A 24,433-nucleotide genomic window follows, 5' to 3' on the forward strand; every position below is an offset into this window, starting at 1 on the left:
TAAGGTAAGGTTTTTTAATAGTAATTTAAAGAGTAGAAAACAATAGAGTAAAAATAACGAAAACAAATACATTTATTCTTCCCCCGACGAAAATACACGAGACGACGGTAACCAGGAACGGGTAAAAACCCCCCGCCCGTTCCGTCCGCCGCGGAAATTGTTACGTAGATAAATTAATTTTCATAATTCGTCCTTCTTGGAATCCTCTTCTTTCGGCTCCTCCTGAACTTCGGGTTCCTGAATAAAACGGTGGAGGATTATTAAATATTTCCGCTTCCTTCTCTCTAACATTATTATTATTATAAAAGTATAGAAGTGCGTAAGAAGTGTTACGAATTGCTTTTGTAGAGACGAGTGCAAGAAAGTGTCCACACTGCATTGCACGGCGATTTTACAATTACGAAAATAGGAAAAAAGGAAGAAAGACAAGGTTTATACCCGAAGACCAGAGAAAATACAGTAACAAGGCGTATAAAGTTCCCGGGCTGGAAAGTTTTTTTAGGCCTTCTCCCCTGCATGACGGGAATTTCCGAAGAGGCGCGCCCGGTGAAATTTCCGGGCCAAGGATTGTTGGCAACCCACGACTTCTGCCAATTAAGCGATAAACCATCCGTCCAAATAAATCAACCTTTTCCCACGGGTAAATAAGCCCACGAAGGTGAGGAGAAAGACACGTACCGGTGGAAAGGCCCCCGCTTCCGTCTCCTATCCATTGTTTGTTACTGCCAATAAACGGCCCTTCCGCTGTTATTAATACAACGAGTGCGCACCACCTTCCCTAAGCAGCCGTCGGCCAGTAATCCCCCATTGGGTTTGTCAGGCAGCAATCTGCCTCCTCCTAAAAAACCCAAATATCTCCAATGCCACTTTCCACAAAATTTCTTCTGTTAATTAACACCATTGTCCGACCCGAAAACACCGGTTTATGCCATAAACTGTAGATTGTTTGCCCCCACCCAATTTTCCTCGGATGCGGTCTTACAAATTCCGTTTCCCGAAAATGACGTTTATTGGTGGGAAGAAAAGGTTTAAGGCCTCTTAAATTCCCGGAGTGGGGCAGCTGGGACCGTCCAACTCCAGGCCTAGGTCTCATCCCCGTGCTCTGGAGTCCACCAGAGGTATTTCCTCGATTTCTAACTGCCGGAAAACACAGCAGGGAGAATTGCTGTCTGCCCTAATGGGAGCTGGGGCGTGAAGAGCAGAGAGAAAAGTTTTTGGGCCAAGAGAAAGAGGAAGAGAGAGGTTCCTGCCCCGGTGCATTAGTGTATTAGTATATCTGACCTCGGCTGATCTGTCGCCGGAATCGATAAAGTTTACCAGTCCTTGCAGCGTGGGTTTTCCGTTGTAGTCCTTCACCTGTAGAAAAAAGGCAGTCAGTAAAAAAATAAAAGAGAGGTGATAGTTACCTGGTCGGGAGCGGCTCGGCCGTACTCTCCGTCAGTCTGGATGAACTTAGAGATGCCCTCCAGCGTTCGTTCGCCGTTGTATTCTACAGCCTAACAACAAACTGGCTTTTATTATCTTTGCCCATCCAAAAGTAAAATATTCACCGCGATTTCTCCGGCAAACCCGTCTTTCGTTTCTACTTTTCGTAATTTCTCCGGAGATACGTCGTACTGACAGATTCCAACAGGGCCCGGACGCTTGGATGGATCCACCCCAAGCTAAAGCCGCAGTCACTCCTGGTAATTTCCGGCCGTGATTAGAAAGAAAAAGTTTGTTCCGCTGGCACCCGTAGCCAGGCACATCTGTCAACAAATGGTTTTGTGCCATGTGACATGGTGACATCTTCGAAAGTAGTTATGGTGAAATTACCGAGCGGTACATTAAAATTGAGGTGAACTGAGCTTAGTCAAGCCGACTGATGCCCAGAGTTTTAATTATTGGTTTTATCCAAGAAAAGATAAAAGAGTACGGGCACAGGCAAAGTTTGGCCGTCCATCGCCAGTACCGTTTTTATATATCCGAACAGTGTCGATGGATTTTAGTTTAGTAACGACATTATTTTAAATACGGCTAAAGAACTAAGTAGAAAGTACTGCCGTTTGCAAATGATATTCCTTGGCATTAAAAGAAAAAAGTATAGCGGACAAAGTGAATGTCAGTTTTTTATAAGATGGCGAATTGCCAGGCCGATAAACGACGCAACTGGTGCCGGTTGCAGTCGCGGTTGCCTGCACAGCCAAAAATCGCTAGGCGTGACCACCGCTTAACTTGTATTATTTTCTACTGTCTTCCCATTACCTTGACAGCGGGAAGACTTTTCTGCCGCACCACTGGAAAAAGAACTGAACATCCAGTTCTTTTTCCAGAAAAGCGTTTGGGCTACCATGAAAATATGTAAATACCAGCGCGCTTGGAATTGGCCACCTGATGCTGTATCCGAGTTTACTTACAAATTTTGACCGGTGGCTGACAGAAACAGCAGGGCAACATTTAAGCACATTTAACATAAATGCGGCGGAAATAACCGCCCAAATTCTGATGTGGTTCTAATAATTATCATCCCTATTTGGCCATGGCCAAAGGAAACTGGTTCTGGCCCGCAGCATGGTGGCTGTTTTCGTCATCGCATTTTTCTGGGTGGGGTGGGAAAAATAAGGCCCATGGCCGAACAGGTGGTACGATGATAACGGGGTGATAATGTCCACCCACCCAAAAAAATGCGGAGATGGAACTAACCGATTACAGATGACTTCGTCCACCATGTATAAGTTCCAGTTTTAAAATTTCACCCTCGCAAAACAATCTTTTATCAGCTTAGCCCAGTTGATGTTACGCATAAAAATTGGTGGGAATGGGTTGCCTAGGATGATTTCCACCCGATTAAAGACTCTCCTCTGGACGTGGGAAATGTAGGTTTCGTACAAAATGTCAACACCAAAACATTAATTTTGGAGAGGAGCAAAATGAAGAGTTAGCAATGGCAACAGAAATTCGACTACGCTGTGCTGGAAAAAGGGACTTTGCTACTATTGTCAAAGAGTTCTCTCTTGCCTCTCCTAAACGGAGAACTACAATTAAAAAAAGGGGGGTCGAAAATTTTTGACCTGTGCAACGATGACTGTATGCCTGTCTGCAAATCAAGTGCTCGCAATGATTGTTGATGCAAATCTTTCCACCTGCCCATATACAATCACACGAAAGCCAGCAAAAGACAAATGGTAAGTTATATCTACTGTGAGAAATCAGAAGCCCTGATGGTGGCCCGTACCAGAGTATTGGCATGCCAGCCAATTTACCAGATTTGGAGAAACTGCATCGGAAGAGTGAACAAACTTAAGTACCTTGATGTTATTGTAGACCAGACCCTTTGCTGGACACCCCTCATGATAGCGACACTATCGAGATGGGCTAGATGGGATTACGGCTTAATCGGCAAAGCAATCTGGACCATCAACAAAATGGCCCCAAAGTGCTATCTGCTATGCCTGTGGTATTTTGTGGAAAGACTTCACCAATGCAAAGCAGAGCAATACAGAGACCGCTGCCCTACAGGTCACTAGAGAGAATGGAACTGTGTCCACAAATGAAGCCATGGTCCTGGCTTGCTACCTTTGCTCCTGGTAGTTGGCCAGGAAGCAACCTTCTACTAAACAACAGTGGAAGGAAAAGAGACGAAACACTGTAATCAGATGTTCCCAGCCACAAAATTCTCGTGCCAATCAGATATAATGAGCATCCACCTGAGCCAAAAGGATGGAATTGGCTGGGATGTTGGTGAACTGACACTAAGTGGTGTTGAGATCTATACTAACAGTTTGAAAGATGGCAGTCAAATAGGTGCTGCGAACTGTGACCGTAATGATGGAGTTCTAGTGTACAGTTCATCAGACGGGCCGAACATAGAGGAGTCTGTGTTCTGGGCCAAATCGATGGCTCTTTTCAGAGCATCACAGCAGATCCTACACTGTCCGGATCCTGAGCCGGTCGTGGCATACTCTGAGAGCCAGTTGTCGCTTTGGACCTTGAGTGATGGATACCACCGAGACCAATTTGTACTGGAGATCGGAGATAGGGTACCGAGGCCAAATTGACCCAAGTTGGGTCCAAAGCCATATTGAAATCCTGGACAACAAGTGTGCCAATCACTTGGCCAAGGGCCCATTTGTAATAGTGAAGGTAGAACCTCCGGCAATTTACATAAAAGGTACTCTACTGCAATGAATGATGACATACTGGCAAGAGCATTGGAACCTCCATACAGTATGTAGGTCGACCTATGTGTTTGTGCCTGAAGTTGGCCAAACTTAGATCGGTTGTAATTAAACATTGACCAAAGTCCTTACAGAACATGGGAAGTTTCCCATTTCAAGTCTGAATTCAGATATGGAGATGATTGCTGCTCCTGTGGGTGTCCACATGGTGATGCGAGGCACTATGTACTTGAGTGCCCCTTAACAGATAATGTTCGTAGAAGGGCTAATTGCATTGTTTGGAATAAACCTAAAGACCAAGTACTTTGAATGCTCACAGCAAGTAGAGTAAACTTGGAGACACTAAAGGAATTGATGAAAATTGTTTTGCGTCTCTTCAACCTATAGTCTGGTGGATGCACTGGGCAGGGTCCCCTTATCTAGGGGAGGAAACCTCACTGACCAATAGTGTGAGCAATACTCTCAACGGTAGAGCATTCCAGTGCAATACAGGCTGCACATGAAACTATGTCAAGGTAAGAAGGTCAGACTTGACAGTGAGAAAGGCTGGTTCCTGATCAGGTTGTACTGCCAGAGCCCAAGCATGTAACTTGGACTGACTTTGTTGCTCGTCACCTTAATACCACCATAGGTGACGAACCACTAATGATTAAAATATAGTGTCTTTATACTCTGTAGTGCCATTTGGCAGAGCAGGGTCAAAATACTTGCAGTTGTGGTATGAGGTACTGTACCTTATTATGTCAAAATCAAAATCTTTGTACTTTTCACTTGGAATCACTGTAACAGAAACTACGGCAGAGTTCGAGTTGCAGTCACTAGTCGACCACACTGTACAATCGTGCGCAGCAAATGAAGAGGTATTACAGACTTTGTGAAAAGACAGATTAGAGATGATCGTAAAGTGGGGTTGCTATTGATCCACATCTAGTGCAGAGGGCACCACTGCATGACCTTTGCTCTCTGACCACACTTTGCCTCTGGACTCCAATGAGGAGAGTCACTTTTCATTCCACACTAACCATTTTGGAGCTGACCACCATAACGATTTTGAACTTGTATGATATCTCAATATCCTTTGTAAATATCACATAATTAATCAAAATGAAGTAAAATTATTGCCTGTATTAAAGCCTCACTTCATTCCACCGACAGAACAAGGATATCGGACACACGGTCAAGGTCAAACCGAACATCCCGAGAAGGTAGGAAGAATCTATGCCAATTCCGCTTTGCATAAGCATGTGCCAAGTTCAGATATTAGCAACACTGCCAAACATGCAAACTAGGAACAAGCAAAAATTTTCTGAAAAGTACCAAACACATGAGAATTTGTTTGGCTTGTCTGTGATTCCAGTTTGATTTTATTGTTATAGTAATGGGTATAAAAAAATTATTTGTAAAAATCTAGTACCTTCTTCCACGAAGTACTGTCAACCCATGAAGTTTGTTTTTATGAAAGAAACCAATGAAATAATTGTGGTAGAAATGAGGATGACTAAAGTACAAATCTTGGCTGTGTCCTACCAAAATCTTTGTAAAATATGAAGGAAGTATTTGTAAAGCCTATATTAATATTCCGCACGATAGAAGGAAAGGACTAATGCTGTAGCATCCTGCAAATCTATCCAAATGTGTTATCTGTGTGATGCACCATGCGGAACAAATCAAACACCAGATAAACACAACACTGATGTAAATTTACTCTGGGGTTACTGTCTTTCAATTTGCAGATACGTTTTATGGAATGTATGCTCCATACATCGTATAAACTTGGAATACAGTCATGACAAGCCTGAGGAAAAGTTAGATGTAAGGTTGAAGAAAGGAAAAAACAAATACAATACAGGCTGCACAAGGAATTATGTCTTTTAGTGGATTTGCCAAAACTTAGATATCAAGAAATACAAACAATGAAAACAGTTGCAATTTTTCTGAAATGCCGAAACATCTGCAGAAATTATTGGCATTAATGCGGAGCTCATAACACGATTCTAAAATACAATTGTATCTTACAATGTCTAGCTTATGGCTTTGCCATAAATGTGGATAAATTTGATGAATACATGAAAGAAATGTAAAACTTATATCTGAATAAGTATAATTGGTATGCAATGCCAGTAGATGTACATAAAATTTTTTCACAGAATGGACAAAATTGTAGCTTCAATTCTTCCAATTGACCAACTTCCCAAAGAAGTTCTGGAGGCCAGAAATAAAAACAGAACATGCGAGGAATTGTTTACAAGGAAAACATCCAGAGTGGATGCCAACACCTATTTATTGCACAAGTTATTGATAAATTCGGATCAATTCATTACCTCTTTGCATTACTACCGAAAACCACCTTATGACTCAAAAACATTTTCAGCTCAGTTAGACAGAGACATTACTAGCAATTCATGATAACAATTCTTCATATATTCTGCAGTAAACTACTTCCCCAAAACAGGATTTTTCCTAGTTTGTTTCCTAGAAGGTTTGTACACAGAGAAAATTGTACGAACAACAGTGAGTGCAGAATTGTATGCGTATGAATTCGCCTATGTATTTAGATAGATATGGGTTGTGTGTTTGTACCGCTAATTACAGTATTGTATTGTAATTATTAATTTTCGATTATGTTGTTTGTGTATTGCACAGCTGATTAATAATAATAGCTTGTTATGTCTTCTAATAACTTACTGGTCTTGTTAAAGATGTAGATAATGCATAATTTCAGCACAGGAATAAAGTTCCCCTAGATTCATTAAATTGAACAACTGTGTGTTACAGATGATGAAACCTGCACCCACCGATTGCTGCACAGGGTTTCCTGCAGCAGCTAACTTTTGTATGAAAATTTGTTGTAAACCATCAGTCAAATGCATTCTGTTCTTTTACTTTTATCTTTTGTGGAAAAAATAATCTTCCTTTACTTTTCATTAATCTTATGCATTAGGGATGGTGTTTCTTTCCATAAACTTTATCGGAAAATTAAATTTACTGTTACTTTTACTCGGTAAATTTTTTCTTGCATTTACTGTATGCTTCTTTTTTATGTTGTTTCCTCCGTTAACGAAACTTTTGGATCCAACTGAGGGCTCTACAGGGTGTTTGGAAAGTCACCGTGCACTTAATATATTTATTAACAGACATGTTTCAATGTCGAATACAGGAGGTAAATATGAATACATGACAATTATAAACAATGTTGAAAGTGACACCCATTAGCATCAATACAGGCTTGGATCCTTTTTTTCTTTCTAAACACCACTAACAGTTACTCGCTTGAAGACTGAATGAATGTTATTATTGCTGCTTTTCAGTCACCAGTGTGTGCGGACGATCTTGATACACTGAAGATCTTCCTGCACCCCATAGATAAAAGTCTGGTGTATTATAATTAGATATTTTTATAACACGTTTATGAAATACCTATGATTAGAAAAGTGCACAGTGACTTTCCGAACACCGCATACTTTGAGATACCTATCCTGTCGAACATCCCGTCGTATGTCTTCATCTCTCTAGAACTTCTCACCGTAGATAAGTCTGCAGTGCAAAGAAGTGACTTTCCCAGTGTCACATGATTATTTGTTATGTTCAACTCTGCAACAAGAAGGCAAGAACTTTCTCATTGCATAGTGAGAATTCACATGCCCACTTGCTAACCTAATCACCTATCTTTCTGACCGATTTCTTTTTTGTCAATGTTTTCTGTTTCACATTACTTTTGAAAATATTCAGTGTCTATGAAAAAGTTTCCTAAACTAAATCATTTGGTTGTAGATTATTGATAGATGTGTTATACTTTTATTTGATACGAACATGTATTTTTAATATAACTTTTTACCAAAGATTTAATTGCAAATTATAAAAGACTTTTTATGATTCACATAGTTTTCTCCAAGTTCACTATTGAATATTTCAATATTTAAAATTCTAAGATGTGTATTAATGGACATATGTTAAAGATTCATTAGTTTAATTGTAACTAGCAATATAACAAGCTATATTTTTATTGATCTACAACACACACACAAAACTATATACTGTAACTAAATTTAATAGATTATAAGCCCAATATAAAAAAATTGTACTAATTTTCCTATAATAAACTAATTTGTTATTAAAACTGCAGATTACATTATTTAGTTATTATTTAAAACAAAGAAATATAGCCTATCTTTACTTTTTTCTATTGATCTATGGTTTTAGAAATATGTAAATTATTAAAGTTCACCTATAATTTTACCTATCTTTTGCTGTAAATGATATATAAAAGTTTCCAGATAATATATTTTTTCATTTGTCCAAAAAATTAATTGTTACTTCAAGCTGTCCAGCCATCATTAGCTTCTCTACCATATTACAAAACAACTCCACTCAAGTCTTTTGATTTGTATCATGGTTTCCTATTGGCTACATTAAAAACTAGATGCCAAACTAAATAATAACCTATGTATCATAACAGGTACTCTTAAATCTACTCATATTGATTGGTTACCTATTTTGAGTCATATCCCCCCATCTGTACTCCGAAGGGATGATTCTCTGCTCAGGGAATATAGGAAAATATTGTGCAGTCCAAAGCTTCTGATTTATCAGGATATTGATGACCTCAGCATAAATCAACTTAAATCAAGACATCACCCTCTCTTAAGAGCTAAGTCCTTGCATTCCAATAATTTCAACCTTACTGAATCTTGGAAAAGGTTTTGGGCTGATGTCTCTCCAGCAGACAGTTGACAACTTTCTTGTATCACAAAGTGACCACCTGGGTTTGAATTGTCCAGAAATCTTTGGTGTGTGTTAAATAGAATTTGGACAAAACATGGGATATGTAGGTACAGTCTTTTTAGGAGGGGAAAAACTGCATCCCCACTGTGTGATTGTGGTGCTGAAAGACAGACTATACGTCATATTTTGGAAGATAGGATCTTATTGGACAATCTGGGACAACAGTGACTTCCTGATTGTGACTGAATGTGCTCTAAACTATGTTTCTGACTTAGATTTACATTTATGATTTGTATTCTTTTTTGCATTCTGTCCTTTTTACTAACTAGATGTGTAGCCTTTGCTAAATAAATAAATAAACAGGCTAAATAAATGCAAAAAATGTTTAGCCTGAAACCGGCAACTTTGTAAAGTCGTAATTATTCCATCACCGAGCAGACTTACCAGGCCAATGAGAAAGACAGGCCAGGGCATGTTTTAGTCAAGCGACCAACTTCGTGCTGTGTAGTCTCATATTGTGTTTTTCACTATATGTACTGTACATTCGAATTTCGAAAGGTTAATTTCAGTTAAAAGAAAAGAAGTAACTAGAAGTTTTTTCAGCAGTTTTGTTTTAAAAATTCATGGTTTTACTTCTTATATAATGTCTTAGTGAGTATTCTTTTCAAATTTATGATTAGGAATGTTTGTAGTTAGGCCTAAATGTTAAACATTTGATTGTATTTTGCTTTTGATCTTTTTTAATCGAAATATCAATTAATAATAGTTATTTTAGTCATTTCCTATTTCTTTTGAATATTTAATTTTATTACTTTAGTAACTTTTAAATATTTTGTTTAAAACTTATTAAAGTAAGATAAAAATTAATTATTTTAATGTATATGTGTGTATCATATATTCAAAAGTAAATTTAATTGTAAAGTAATAATTACAGAATATATACTGTTTTAAAGAAAATTTTTCAAAATGCCAAGATGTATTACATCCACTATCACTACAACAAATTATAGAAGTGAAAAGGAAACTTTTTCTACCTTTTCTTTACCAAAAGAGCCACTGAGAGCTCAAAAAATTCCCACCAATTAGACAGGATTAAAAATTATTGTATATCAGTAACACACAGTTATTAAAGTGGAAAAAAATTACGATTCAAACGCTTTGTAATTTTATCATATAAAGATTGTGATATTCAATTGAAAACAGTATTACCTTGCAAAGAAAACTGCAAAAATTCTGTTACTATACAATATTTCACGATGAATTTTCCTTCCAAAATGTACCCAAATCTATGTTTCCAATTTTTTACCTATATTGCAGGCTATATGGTGAAGAAAGAATTAACGAGAAAGAAATGTTATCATTTGTCACAACTGGCTTGAATCAAATAAAGTAGCAGCAGTTCACTTTCCTAATGAATTAATTTTTCATCTCGTTAAAGGAAAATAAACTTTCCTACAGAATGTGCTACTATTGCAATTGCCACTTCATGGTTCACATTGCAAACAACAATTAATAAATTTCAGGACACTTTTTTTAAGTGCAAAACATGTAAGTTATCAATTGTGCATTGCATAAGATTAGTAATATTCGACTTAATCAATATTTATCTCTATCATCATATAATCTTTTTAATGAATGTCTTTGCAAAATTACTTTTCAAATTTGACTAAACATAAATTTTATAGGTTGTAAAATTATGTTGAATAATCTTGTTAAAATTATAAGCGATTTCAAATCTTGAAAAACATATAAAGCTGTAAAATTAAAAATTTAAAATGAAATTAATAATTACAAATATAACTTCTGTTTAAGTTAACATTAATTTTATCTTAAAAGCATAGTTTTGTTTATTGTACAATTAAATATAGTTATTTTATGTAATGTATGTATTTAAATATTGATTAATGCAATATTAAAAAACTACATTTGATGCTTTGACTGCGCCCGGGCCCACCTTTCTTGTTGGCCTTGGTGGATTTGCAAACTAGTCAATGTTCGACTTTAACTTACAAGAGAGTTGAGTCAACTGTGACATCATCAAATGTCATTTGACAACTTCTCACATTGCAGACTAGAACCCCAGAAGAGATAGCAATGGACCATCAGTGGTTGGGTGAAATGAGCAAATATTTAAAAAAATGCATTAATTAAATTCTTAGTTTCTAAATGAATCTGGCAATACAGTAGTTAATAAAAGAATAAAAAATATCAAATGAATAGAGATAATACATGTTAAACATTAAACATTTAATACAAAACTTTCATACATACCTCATTAGTTCCCTTTTTGTATAATTTAATTGTGGGAAAACTGTTAATTTTTGTGTGTTCCAATTCGTTGGCAGTGGCATCCATTTTGGCAATGACTATATCATCGCGATCTTTGTATTTCTCTCCCAATTCTTCGTAGATGGGAGCCAACTGTTTGCAGTGACCGCACCAAGGCGCATCTGAAAATATTATGCAAAACCAAGGTAAAAATAGCATTTTCCAATGCAACATTGCTTTAAATAAGCCTAGAGTGCACGATAAAGCAAAAGAATAATAATAATTTACATATTTTATTTCTATAAAGTTTACTAAGATATAGGAATTTACTAATGAAGTTGAAAAATAATAGCTATATACATGATGTGGCGCCAAAATCCGGACAAAATTTAATTTCAAATTCCCACCGTTCTATACCACCAGTAGATGTTGTATTTGGCGTTCAAATATCTTAACACAGGTACTAAATCATCATAACCTCAAAACAGTCGCTATGTTGAACCAAATGCAGAGTATAACCGAAGAGTCGTGATTATCGAAAGTGTTCGCACTGGGCGCTCAGCGGCAGCAATCATTCAGTTCTTCAAGTACCCGAGATCGACTGTGTATGATGCTGTCGCAAAGCACAATGAGTTGGAGAAGTCCAACGAAGATTTTACAACACCGGCAAGGAAAACTCACTCGAGGGAGCACATTGTCAGGACGCCCAAAATCATTCAACAAGCTCGGGAGCTGATTTTTGAGGATCCAGGTCAGTCGATCCGAAAATTGTCATCGGTTGTTGGTGTGAGCGAGAAAACTAGGCGTAGAATCGTCAAGGAGGACCTTTGCTACAAGTCTTACACAATTAAAGTGAGTCATTTGGTGCAAAATTGGTTGTCAGACAACATTGACATGTTTTGGTCGAAAGAATTCTGGCCTCCCAACAGCCCAGATTTGAATCCTTTGGACTTCTATGTATGGAGCGTAGTTGAAAGAGTCATGAACAAGTCCAGACATCCAAACCTTGCATTATCGAGAGCCACTATTGATGCGGCATTTGCTGATATAGACCGTGACACATTAAAGCACACATGTGCACGCTTCAGACCAAGAATGGAGACGGTCATTCAAGCAAGAGTGAGATGTATTGAGTAAATGTATTCTTTATGGCCTTACAAACAATGTGGTTAAAAAAAATTTGTAATTTATCCAAATTTTGGCACTGCACCCTGTATTAATATATTCAAAAATCAAATTTAAAATCTTAAACCACCAGCTTTGCATATTTTGTAAAGGTTCTTGTTTTAGATATAAATTAAAATTACTTATTTATTATACAAAAGGCATTTTAAAAACATCATTTCTAATTAAACCTAGTTAAAATAGATAATTTTACCAATTTTATCATAATTGATTAATCATTTTTTGATTAATATACGTTATTTGTGTATTAACAAAATTATTTTAAGTAATTTTCTTTTAACGTCATTTAGGTTTTTTTAATAAATTTTATCTGTCAAAATAACAATTAACTTACAATCTGCCATACCTAACAATTACAAGGGCTTTGTGAAAGAAATGCAGGTTGTGCGGTAAAGAAACATGGAGAGGAGCTAAGAATGTTAAATTGCAGTTAGATTGTGGATGATAAGATAATTACAAAAGTGAAATTTTCCACACATTAATGGCATAAATTTTGAGAGATCAAAGATGATTGTCTGGTAATCTCTAATTTCTAAACATAAGAAAAACCAACATTATAATGATTTATTAGTTAATCCATAAATTTTGTTCAATCGGACAATTATACATATAACTGGATGTTAGCACAAAAATCTGTTAGATTGACACAGTTCCTGTTTTTTATGGTTTTATGGAGATCCTGTTGTGAGTGAAAGTTATCAAATGTTAATTATTAATACAAGTGTGTATTGTGAACAAATCATACAAGTTTTGTCTTTGTTGGAAAATAACAACCATTTTCAATTATACTGTAGTATTAAATTTTTCTTGTGCCAGGATTATTTGCTTATGAGCATAAATTATTATTTAAAATTATTAATTAATTCTTCAACTGAGATGAGGTCAAAAATATATTTTGACATAATAGTAGACTAATAACAAATTCTGAGAATTTGTAATAATTGCAGCACATAAGAATAAGAAACATGATAACATGTACTCTTTCATTGTGTGGAATTTGAAGCAGGTAGGAAAAGTTATTTGATGACATTTAAATCATGGAAGGATAAAATTAATTAATTACATTTATGTTCAAAAATTGATTATTAGTGTATTTTTTTTTGTATTATCCTTGTATTAAGCTATTACATTAAGTTGTTAAATAGTTTTAACTAGTTTTAATTTATACTTTAACTATTGTATTGTAGGATCATCCAATAAAGAATTGAATTGGTCTCAGAATCTACAAAAAACTCTTAGATTATTAATAATTTTTTCAGATAGATGATAGATCTATATAATCAATATTCTAATACACTGCCTAACAGAGAAAATGCCACATCTTGAAGATATGAACACTGTGCCATAAAAATTACAGGGTGAATGCACACGTGAAAGTTCTACAAATGATTGCATTTTTGGACCAATCACACAAAGCTGACGACTGGCCGGTGACATTATTGGTCAAAGTGTCGTCGAGCCTATGAGGAGTTATTCTGCTGTTACCATGTCAGGCAAAGAAACATTGGGTACTAATGCCTTTAATATGTTGTCATATGTAAGTTTGTCAAACTGACGAGTTCACGAGAGGTTTTGCCGTAGGCCTTCATATTGTCAGTTGGTCCTTGTGCCATATTGCAGAAGAAACACAATATGATGCCACAACAGTTGGTTACATTTGGAGATAGTAGTTCTGGGAAAGAAAAGTGCAATGTCATAGAGATGGGGGATCTGAGTGCACAGATTGTTGCATCTGACATCATGCCACAGCAGATCCAGGTCTACAACTGGCAACACTTTGTGGGCAGTAAGGGAACTTTAGATGCTCAGGTATTGGTGCAGACAGTGCCACGCAGATTGGCTGCAGAAGGGTTGCCATCCAGCCATCCATTGCAATGTCTAACCTTAACAGCAAGCCATCAACCTCACCATTTGGAACAGTATCACACCAGAGAATGATGTGGAAAATAAAACAGTATGGTGTTCGGCAATGAATCACAGTTCTTTCTCACAAATGATGATTGCCATTTGAAAGTCTGGATGCAATGTAGGAAATGGGCAGATCCCTCTGCCATTTTTGAGTGCCATGCAGCCCATCAACTTGGAGTCTTGATTTGGATGCTCACTTCTATAATGCATTATAGACACATTGATGACGGGTTACTAAACTGAAAAGGTGCTGCAGCCTGTGGAACTACCTTATTTGTAGGATATCTCAAACACTTTCAATCAGGACAATGCCTGGCTAAATACAGTTCAGATCAGCCCTAATACTTTGCAAGACATGTTACTGATTCCTTGGCCAATACAATAACCCCAATCTCTCACCAACGAAGTGCCTGTGAGTCACAATTAGATATTGGGTAAATACTCTTCCACTCCTGCAAAATAAAGATGAACTGTGAATTCAGATTAACACCACATGGTCCACAATACCCAAGGATCTTATTCAAACCCTCACTGAATTGATGCCACATTAGATTCAATGATGTACTGCCCAAAATGGGGGCCTCACTCCTTACTGATCATCCAGTATATTTGACCACTGGAGCCTTGTCTATGTGAACAGGCAATCATCTGTTCAGCACTTATTTGCCTACCTATGTGTGCAACGTTGTCTGTTTTTGAGCATTCCTTCATGGTTGGCACTTTCTCTGTCAGGCAATGTTTAAGACAGTGATTCCCAAACTTTTTTAAGCCCCTGCACCCTTGATTCCATAAACTTAAACACACTACCCCTAACCATACTCCAACATCCCCAACCCAATTTCCCTTGTGTGAGAAAGGCTTGGAATTATTCTTAGAAAAGTTTTTCTATGAACCTCACTCTGTTCAGTCCTCACTCCAATGTCCCCTTACTTTTTGCCTCCCTAGATTTACTCACTGCCCCCAGGGGTAGTAGTGCCCACTTTGAGAACCACTGGTTTAAGATTTCATATTTAATAAAAACAAAACTTACAAAATTCAACGATCACATCTTTAGATTTATCAAATGCAACTTCATCAAAATTCTTATTTACTAAAACTTTAACTGGGTGTTTATCCCAATCTTCAGGAAGATCTTGAGAAAGCAAATGTTGCTGTAAGAAAATGTAAGTTTATAAATGCCAAATTATTTTTTCAAAAGTAATTATTATTATAAATTTATACTTTGATTGTTCCATCTAGAACTCCTTTTACAAATTTTTGAATGTTTTCTTCAGAAAGTTCTGTAGTTTCTGGCTTATATTTTGACATTCCTTCTTCCAATTTAATTAATCTCATTGTTGGCTGTTCTTCTTTTTTCAGACCGAAGAATTCAATTATTTTTTCGTGATCAGCTTCGTCGGAGTTAATATAGACAAACAACACCTGGAGAAGATAAAAGAGAAAAAATTTTGACACAAAAAAATGAAGATAACAAAACTTAGTTAAAATGTATACAGAAATTTTTTTTATTACCTTATTCTTAAATTCTTTTGCAACATTATTATATTTCTTCAGTATTTCATCAAAATCTTTGCTCTTTTTACTAATAAAAAGGAGATTATGCAATTTTATCTCACCTCCAAATATCTTTTGAGCAGTCTGTAAATATTCAATTTATATTTTAAAATTAATATCATCATCATACTAAATTTCTAAAATTTGCAAAAATAAATCAATAATGTATATTTAACTTTAGAGATCAATATTAATTAAAAATTTAATATTTTAAATATATTGTAATTAAAACATTTAGATAAATAAAATAAATATATGCAAAAAATTAACAGCTAATAATCCAAATGATTTTATTTACATAGGAGACTGTACTAAAATTTTTTTCTATCTTTCTAAAAATAGTTTAAATTAATAAACCAAAACATCCAACATTACAAATTGTTTCAACTTTATAATTTTTAACACAATTTGTTTTTCCCTTTCCACATTCAGGAAAATTTATGAATACACATTTTTTCATATATTGGATAAATAGTATTAGTTCAAAAAGTTTAATTTAATAAAGAAGGTATAACAAATTCATGAAAAAGTCCAAAATATAGGAACTGGCAATTTATGCTAAAACAATAAATTGCTGAATCTAGTTTTATCTGAGTGAATCAGATATTGTCATATTTATTTCTACACTTGTCTGTTTCGTCTTTTTAATTAATAACAAACTATCTTATTGCAGATGCATAACATTATATACAGTAGAGCATCGTTTATCCGAAAGCTGATCAACTGAAAGAGTTCCAGTTGGCAAATTTAAATTTCTGCTAGTGCTGTAGCGCTGCAATATTTGGCTATGTCTTGGGCTACTCCAATATCATTTTGTTTTTATATTTTTCCATATATTAGGCTTAACATCAATAAAATTTTGAAATGTTTTTATATTTTTCAATATATAGGCTTAACATCAATGAAAATTCGACGCAAAGTGACACACAATGGAGAAAAATTTCAACATAAATAGGTTAATATATTTTTTGGTACATAAGTGGTTATCAAAACAACCCCAGTCCCCAATTGATTCAGATAAACGACACTCTACTGTATTTTCATTTTTATAACATTAAAACATAAATAAGTTTCTTTTGAAATAAGTAACAACTTGAATATACAGGGTGTGAACAAAATAATTATATGACTTCAATATTCTATTAAAAGAAATAATAAAAGTTTTTCAAGTGTAACACAAAAACTTTGTAAAAAGATTCATCAACTCATTTGGTATACAGTGCTGAGTGTCTTGTAGAAGGAAAAACATTGAATGTGGAAAAAAAAACAAAAAATGGCTATGCCACAAGAAAAAGCAGTGTGTTTTTGGTTTGCAGGATCAAAATCATTAACAACAGTTCAACGTAAGTTCCAAACAAAATACAAGAAACAGTTGCTGACACTGATAAATGGATAACAAAATTCAAATTAACAGGAAGTGTGCTGAACAGTAGAAGAACTGTAAGACCAAATGAATGTATAGAAGCCCTCGTTCTGATATCGTACCATGATTTTTTCCTTTGAGGATTCGTTAAGAATATTGTGTATAAGAATAAGGTAACATCACTTATTGGACTCAGAAAATGCATTAGTGAAGCCTTCCTCTTGATTACAGCAGACATACTTCAACATACTTGGATTGAATTGGACTATTGTCTTGGTATCCTGCGAGCAACCAAGGGAGCACATGTAGAGATTTATTGATGCTTATTAAAAAAATTTTCACTTGTATTATGTTCTTTTTTAACATTATAAGTGGGTTGTTATTCCATGTTTTATTTTAGTAATAGAATATAAAAATTGTATACTTATTTTTTGGACACACTGTATTTATTTATAATTTTTATTTTATAGGACTTTAAATTCTGATCAAAGTTTATTCTTTTCCCGATTTTTAACAGGTCATATAATTTCACAAAAGACAATAACAGACCTTAGGAAATCATCCTTTTATTCTCACTTACCATATTTACTTGCATATAACATGAGGTTTTTATCTATTTTTCACTGTTTCAAAAAACTAGGTTGTCCTATATGTGCAAGCGAAGGATTCTTTTCATTTTTGTATAACTTTTGTAAATTATGTATTTGCATATTTTACCAGATTCTCACCTTCTGGTGTTTAAAAACAAAAGTATTTTATCTGGGTCGTTTGAATTGTTCTTGTGTATTGCCAGGAGTAAAGATGAATAGCAATAGGAAAAGCAAAGCTTTTGAATTGAATTCCAAAATTACATGGGAGCCCAATATAAGGTTTTAATCCATTCCCATGTGAAAACAGATGATTATTTGGAAATTCGAAGAAACTCATAAGTGTAATCGACGAAGAGTGAATCAGACTGTTAACAATTGGCAAAAAAGGTTCCTGATTGTCCAGCTTTACATGAACAAATTACGTTGTCGATTTTACAAGATTTTTCCTTGAAGTTTAAGATGCCAGTAATTTTTGCGGGACAATGTGTGCATTTACATGCATTTGATATTTTATTTATTATTAAATGAAATAAAACTAGAATTGTATTAATAAAATTAGAATTGTATTAATAAATTATTTTGATCATTAAAGTAACACCTCGTCCTATATGCGAGATCGTCTTATATTCAAGTAAATACGGTATATACGCATTTTGAATATCACTATTGTGGTATCCTCTTCAGTACAAATGAAAAGTTCAAATCTATAAATAAACAATTTTATGATTAAAATATTTACAGAACTCTGGAAAACAACTTTAAAAAGTCACATACCTCTATGAGTAAAACAGGCACATAGGGTTTGGCATCACCTTATGCATCTATTTTACTTATAGAGGTATGTGACTTTTAAAGTTGTTTCCCAGAGTTCTGTATTTTAATCATACTATTGTTTATTTGTAGATTTGAACTTTTCATTTGTACTGAAGAGGGATACCACAATAGTGATATTCAAAATACATATACAAGTGAAAATAAAAGGACGGTTTACTAAAGTCAGTTATTGTCATTTGTGAAATTATATGACCTGTTAAACATCAGAATAAAAAGAAATTTTGATCAGAATTTAACTGATATTAAAAAAGTCCTATAAAATAATACTAAACCCAAGTCATATAAGATATCTTCATCCAGGTATAAATAAAATCTTTATGTTGGATACATAACTAAGACGATAAAGATACTAGCTAGCTACTCTGATAACCCAGATTTGAGTCTAATTTGGCTCAGTATAGGTGAAGTAAATACAACAAACTGTGTCCCTCGCCATCTGGCTTTCCTCATAATGATAATAGTGAAAAACTATGAGAAATATATATAAAAAGACACTTTGATATGTACAGGGCCCCTGTGAGCAAAAGAGGATTGTTTTAATTCTCCATCCTATTACAGTGAAAAATAGTAAATAACAGCAAATTTGTTAACATTTGTGAGACTTGAAAGGCCCCTGGGTCTAATTTAATAATTTTATTGATAACATTAAATAATGTCACAAAATATTCTTTCATTTTGTGAGAAAAATAACGTTTTTAGAGTGGGGAAAAATAGATGACAGATGTTACTTCCTTTCACAGAAGTTAGTACATCCTCTGTTTTTCCCTTATCTGCGAAAACTCTTGCTCAGATGGGAAATGCTTACCCCTCATTCATCCCCCTTTCATCCGTTCTCAGGAAAGAGTTACTGGCCGATGATTGGTCGGAAATCAGCAGATATACAGGGAATTTGTCCGAATTCGGGGAGTTCATCGACGGATCTGGAAGTATCCAAACTCCATACATTTTCCTCTGGATGACCAACGTCCTTAGACGAGTCACATACAGAATAATTCCAGAGTTAACACTTAGAAAACATACTTGGATTTTGTGCACATATTGATCTCCCATACGAAGAAGTAAATGAACTTTATCTCCAAAGTGTCCCTTGCATACAGAGAAGTAGACGAACGACAACTAAACAGGTTGTATGTTTTATAACGATTTTGTGAGCTCTCTCTCTTGATCGCGAATCGGGTATAATATAAGTATAGATAACTCTCGATTTGATATTATTTGTAGTAGTTCTGTCTCTCGTTCATTAATATGTTTGTATGGGTTTATTTCCTTTGTTTTATTAAATTTATTATTTCGTTTTTAATTGAAATGTCTCTTAATCTGATTCCGAATCAGATCTCACACGCGTGTTAATCCGCACATAATAAGATTGATTAACTGGTGTCAGGACCCTGACATAGGAAGAAGGTGAATTCGCCCTCACCAACTTCCGCTCTAAATTATAATTTAACAGTAAAGCCCTCCACACTCGTTTCCCTACGTTTGGGAAAGGCCGTTCTTTGGACGACCGAGAACTGGTCTTACCGACTAGTGCCCGTAAGTGGCGTAGACTAAGATCTACATCCCCGGCTATCTCACACATTATTTTAAGCCAAAACAATGTGTATTGTAATTTGGGATGAATAAAAACAAAACTTCAAGAAAAGTTTGTATGTGCCTAACTAACGAACTAAGCATAGGGAAATTTCTGATTTGTTGGTATCTCTTTGGACAGTATTTTTTAAAGTACAGGCAGTTTTTAGTCTGGAAACACAAAACACTGTCTTAGATGCCAGTCTTGTGTGCATGTTATGGTGGTTGGTTACATGCTTCTGTTATTTGACAAACTTTGTTAGTAAGCCATCATATTATAAGATTCACTTTATTAGGAAATTGTGTTAAGTATCATTTCATAAAGTATTCATTAAAATCTCTAATGTTTTGAATGCTTGCATTTTATAATCATTAATCTTTTTTACAATGTAATGGTAGTGAATTCATGGGACAAAACAACAAAAATGGTTGTTTTTATTCAATCCATGTAACTTCTTTAAATTTTAAACCAATGATATTGAAAAAGTCTAAGATCTAGTTTTGACATAGCTAAATAGATCTATTTGAATGTGTATATTGGTTTTAATTTATTTCAGTGAGGACATTTTTCTTAAACTTAGTGACTTCTCTCTAGTGAAGGTATATGACAAGAAAAAGAACTGCAGCAGATTGTAGGTTGCCAAAGTCTGTCAAATTAAGAACCACAAATATATGCCCTTCTATAGAATACCACAGACAACAGGATTTTTTTAAAGACCTCTGAAGAAGCTTACTTTATAAATGGGGATTTTGTTACGAAACTCTGCCACATTATTAGCATTCATTGCACTTTAAAAATGTAAGTTTTCCTGATGACTTTAGTGACTTGAATATTTTAAAAAATTCTTTATTTTCTCATTCTCTTTCATTTTCACTTACTCAATCAGTTTTTTAGATTACTTAAGTTATTCAAGCAGTTTTTATTTCTGTAAAAGTTGCTTTAATGGGCATAATATAGGGCCTAAGTGGGTAATAGACCTTTCTGACAAAGAAAAAGTATTTCCTTTCTCTTCAGTTTTAAAATTAGAAACAAATGTGACTTTTAAGTTACCATTTCTTTTCACCCCATAGGTAGAGACGAAAAAAAACCAAGTAAAAAGAACAAAAAGAAGGAATTTGATTACTTCATATATCACCTATTGAAGTTGTTAAGAAAGATAAGACCAGTTTTTAAGAACTTGTAGTCTCATCATTAGCATTATTGAAGATACATAATCATTTAGGTAAAGAATTGTTTCTATTCACTATAAATTACAATGTTGGAAACTTATTCAGTTAGAATTGTAAATCAGACAAGTAACAAGTATATTAGAAAGACAATAAGAGTGCACAATAAAACTCACCGCATGACTGAATTCAATGACCAATGGCAAACTGTTGCTTTTAACAAATTTTTTAATGTTATCTTTTGTAATTTCTTCTTCATATTCATTCTTTCCTTCATCAAACTAAAAAGAAAAAAAACCACCAACAATTAACAACAAATATAGTGTCCTATGCTATATATAATTTCAGATTTATAATATCTAGTATTTATTTTCTAAAAATTCACAATAAAGTTTGAATTGCTTTTCTTTCTATGAAGACCAAAGTACTAATACTAATTTTAGCCAAAAATTATAAAAATAATGTTTATAAAATTTGCCTTTAAAATAAATTCTTGTATTCAAAATCAGCAAATTATGTAAAATTTATAAATTTAAATACATTCAGATAGATTTTACCAATGTTTGAAATGTAATATAATGAAAATTAATTTTACTGAAAAAAGTTGAATTTTGTACAACAAATTTGTACTTTTAAATTAATTTTTTGGTTCATATCCAAGATTAAGTTAATACTGTTTATGCTTACTTTTTTAAATAAGATGATGGTATCTTTCTCGACTTTAAACTCTTTATAAACATTTTCATTGGAAGTGATGCCAAAAGGATGGTCGTCGATCGCGTAAGCAGCCTCTAAATAAACTTTTGCTAGTTTACTTTCTGGGTCCTTAAAGAATCCTATCACTACCACGTCTTTACTGTCTTTAAATTGCACTGTTTCTTCAACTGTATTTAAAGTAATAGCGGGTGGTCCGGTTTTCTTTTTCAACCAGTTGACGATATCGTTTGCAGTGCGTCCACCTGGAACATTTTAATTTTATTTTATAGAAAGTTTTACTGTATTCTAACTAACAACTAAATTATTTAGTAAACACTTATTGAATAAAATAATCTTACTCTAAGGAGTTTTTTTTAATATAAAGTATCAATACCTTTTCCACCCTCTGAGTTAAAGATATTAAAATTCATTTCCATAAAGTCAAATTCAGGCAATTTTATTTTATAATAAATATGAATAAAACAAAAAGTAGATGTCAATTTAATTGCTTATCTTTTTCACATTATCTTATAATATGTTTGAAACAATATTTTAATGTATCACTTTATATTTATATGTAACAGAATTGATCTATGTTACAGTAATGCAGAACTCCAGCTGTGCATTTAGTAATATTACTTTCAAATACACTTCAGTATCATTAATTAAAATAATTTTCTCTATTATTTACATACTGTACTTTATTTTTCACCAATATTTATGGAATTTATAATATACAAAAAATCTTTTACTAATTAATATTAACCTTTTTTTTAATTGGAAAATAATATACTGACCCGTATAATCAATGGGCTCTCCCTCACGGAAGAATTTGATTGTTGGATAACCTTTCACCTTGAACTTTCCTGCTAGTTCAGATTCTTCGGTCGCATCAACTTTTGCCAGTCGTATTTCAGATTTTTCTTCCAACAGTTGCTTAGCGGCTTTGGCATATTCCGGGGCTAGTGCTTTACAGTGTCCACACCAAGGAGCATCTAACAAAAGAAATAAAATTATGTACAAACTAATTACAAAAATATTTTGACTTTAATTTTATAAAAGAAAAATATATTTTAGAATTGGGCCTCCTGTTCCCAAGCTTTCCATATCTGGTCTTGATTTTTATCTATTTAACTCTGTTCTCAAGATTAATTAAGGAAGGACAGACAGATGACAGTGGAAATTTATAAATCTACAATTTTTTCAAATTGCAGCACAATAATAGATGAAAAAATTTTACAGATCCAGGAAAAATATTAAAAATTATTTGTTTTAATTCAAAATTATGAATCTTCCACCTTAAGCTTAATAGTTTCTCTTTTCAAGATTGTTTTGCAGATTAGTTTTTAGGTAATATTGCAACTCTTACCAGATTTTGAAATGTTTGTCTTTGCTGAAACTCCAAACATTTTGCCCTGTTTATAGAAATAATAAACTTATTCGTAATTGTAACAAATTAATTTGGAGAAAAAACAATTTGAAGTAATTAAAACTTTCCTTAAAATAGAATATTTGTCTTCTTAAATACAGGCAGCCCTCGACTTTTGTGCAATTTGCCATTTCACACATTTTTAAAAATTCAACTTTTCAAGTATTTTTGTTGATAATGAAAAAATTTGCTTCCATGCAGAATGCTCAAACACTACAAAGTGTGGTAGCTTGCTCTATGTTCTTGGACACACATTACTTCCTACAATAGTGGACATCTCGGAATCATAATCACTACTGTGTTGTTCCAAGCAAGAGGTCAAAACAGTTTCAGTCTTACATTAGGGTGTGCGTCAACATGTTGTGTGTTTTGCCAATTTTGTTTATGTTTAAATATTTCATCCTTATAAATTGATAAACATGAGTGACAAACAGAGAAGCTGCAGTGTTGATATGAACAAAAAGAAATTAAGGACTCAAACTTCATACAATTGAGACAAAGATGGAAATAATTAAACGTTCTAAAAACGTCAAATCTTTTTCTTCAATCGGACGTTTGTATGATGTAAACAAATCTATGATATGTTCAATTTTGAAAAATAAGAGTAAATTAAGGAATACATTCAAAATTGTGGAAATATATCTTCAAAGATTGTTTCCAAAAGACACAGCATAGTGATGGATGAAGTGGAAAGATCTTTGTCATCATGGATTGATAATCAACATCAAAATAATGTCCTCTGAGTTTTTCAATTATTCAAGCTAAGGCTCTTAGTTTGCATGAAGATTGGAAGACTAGATTAAATGAAGATTCTAACATGGTGTTTCAAGCAAGTAATGGCTTGTTTGACAAATTTAAAATGAGATATTCTTTACATAATATTAAATTCACTGGAGAATCAATCGGCTGATGCAGATAAAGATGCTGCAGAATTTATTTCCTTATTGTCCAAAATTATTGTAGATGGAAAAGATTCTCCTAGCCAAATATT

General features: G+C 34.1%; 1 protein-coding gene across 2 annotated transcripts; it reads right to left on the minus strand.

Moving 5' to 3' along the window:
• LOC111639714 (protein disulfide-isomerase-like) lies at nucleotides 1–23,910 on the minus strand. Of its 2 annotated transcripts, none has more exons than XM_023385651.1 (11): nucleotides 23,511–23,910; nucleotides 23,383–23,428; nucleotides 22,811–23,008; nucleotides 22,005–22,276; nucleotides 21,494–21,598; nucleotides 15,753–15,878; nucleotides 15,462–15,662; nucleotides 15,271–15,391; nucleotides 11,151–11,329; nucleotides 1,282–1,356; nucleotides 1–237 (listed from the first exon to the last, which is right to left on the minus strand). In XM_023385651.1, exons 1-11 carry the CDS (start codon nucleotides 23,580–23,582, stop codon nucleotides 181–183), a joined length of 1,452 nt encoding a protein of 483 aa, XP_023241419.1. In that variant the 5' UTR covers nucleotides 23,583–23,910; the 3' UTR covers nucleotides 1–180. The 2 variants fall into 2 exon arrangements, with proteins under 2 accessions (XP_023241419.1, XP_023241418.1); XM_023385650.1 differs by lacking the exon at nucleotides 1,282–1,356 and adding an exon at nucleotides 1,407–1,496 and having other exon boundaries at nucleotides 23,511–23,900.
• Nucleotides 23,911–24,433: the final 523 nt, after the last annotated feature.

The sequence above is a fragment of the Centruroides sculpturatus genome, unplaced genomic scaffold (assembly GCF_000671375.1).
Source record: "Centruroides sculpturatus isolate CEXI.00-Female unplaced genomic scaffold, Cexi_2.0 scaffold1369, whole genome shotgun sequence".
Classification (NCBI taxonomy): Eukaryota; Metazoa; Arthropoda; class Arachnida; order Scorpiones; family Buthidae; genus Centruroides; species Centruroides sculpturatus.

Bases quoted from the DNA above. Each gene is read 5' to 3' on its own strand.
- LOC111639714 (XM_023385650.1), bottom strand. From the start codon at position 23,582: ATGTGTGAAATGGCAAATTGCACAAAAGTCGAGGGCTGCCTGTATTTA. The intron at 23,429-23,510 runs GAAAGTTTTAAT...TTCTATAAACAG, and splicing joins GACAAATATTCTATTTTAAG to GGCAAAATGTTTGGAGTTTC. The intron at 11,330-15,270 runs GTAAGTTTTGTT...TAATATTTTCAG, and splicing joins AGATGTGATCGTTGAATTTT to ATGCGCCTTGGTGCGGTCAC.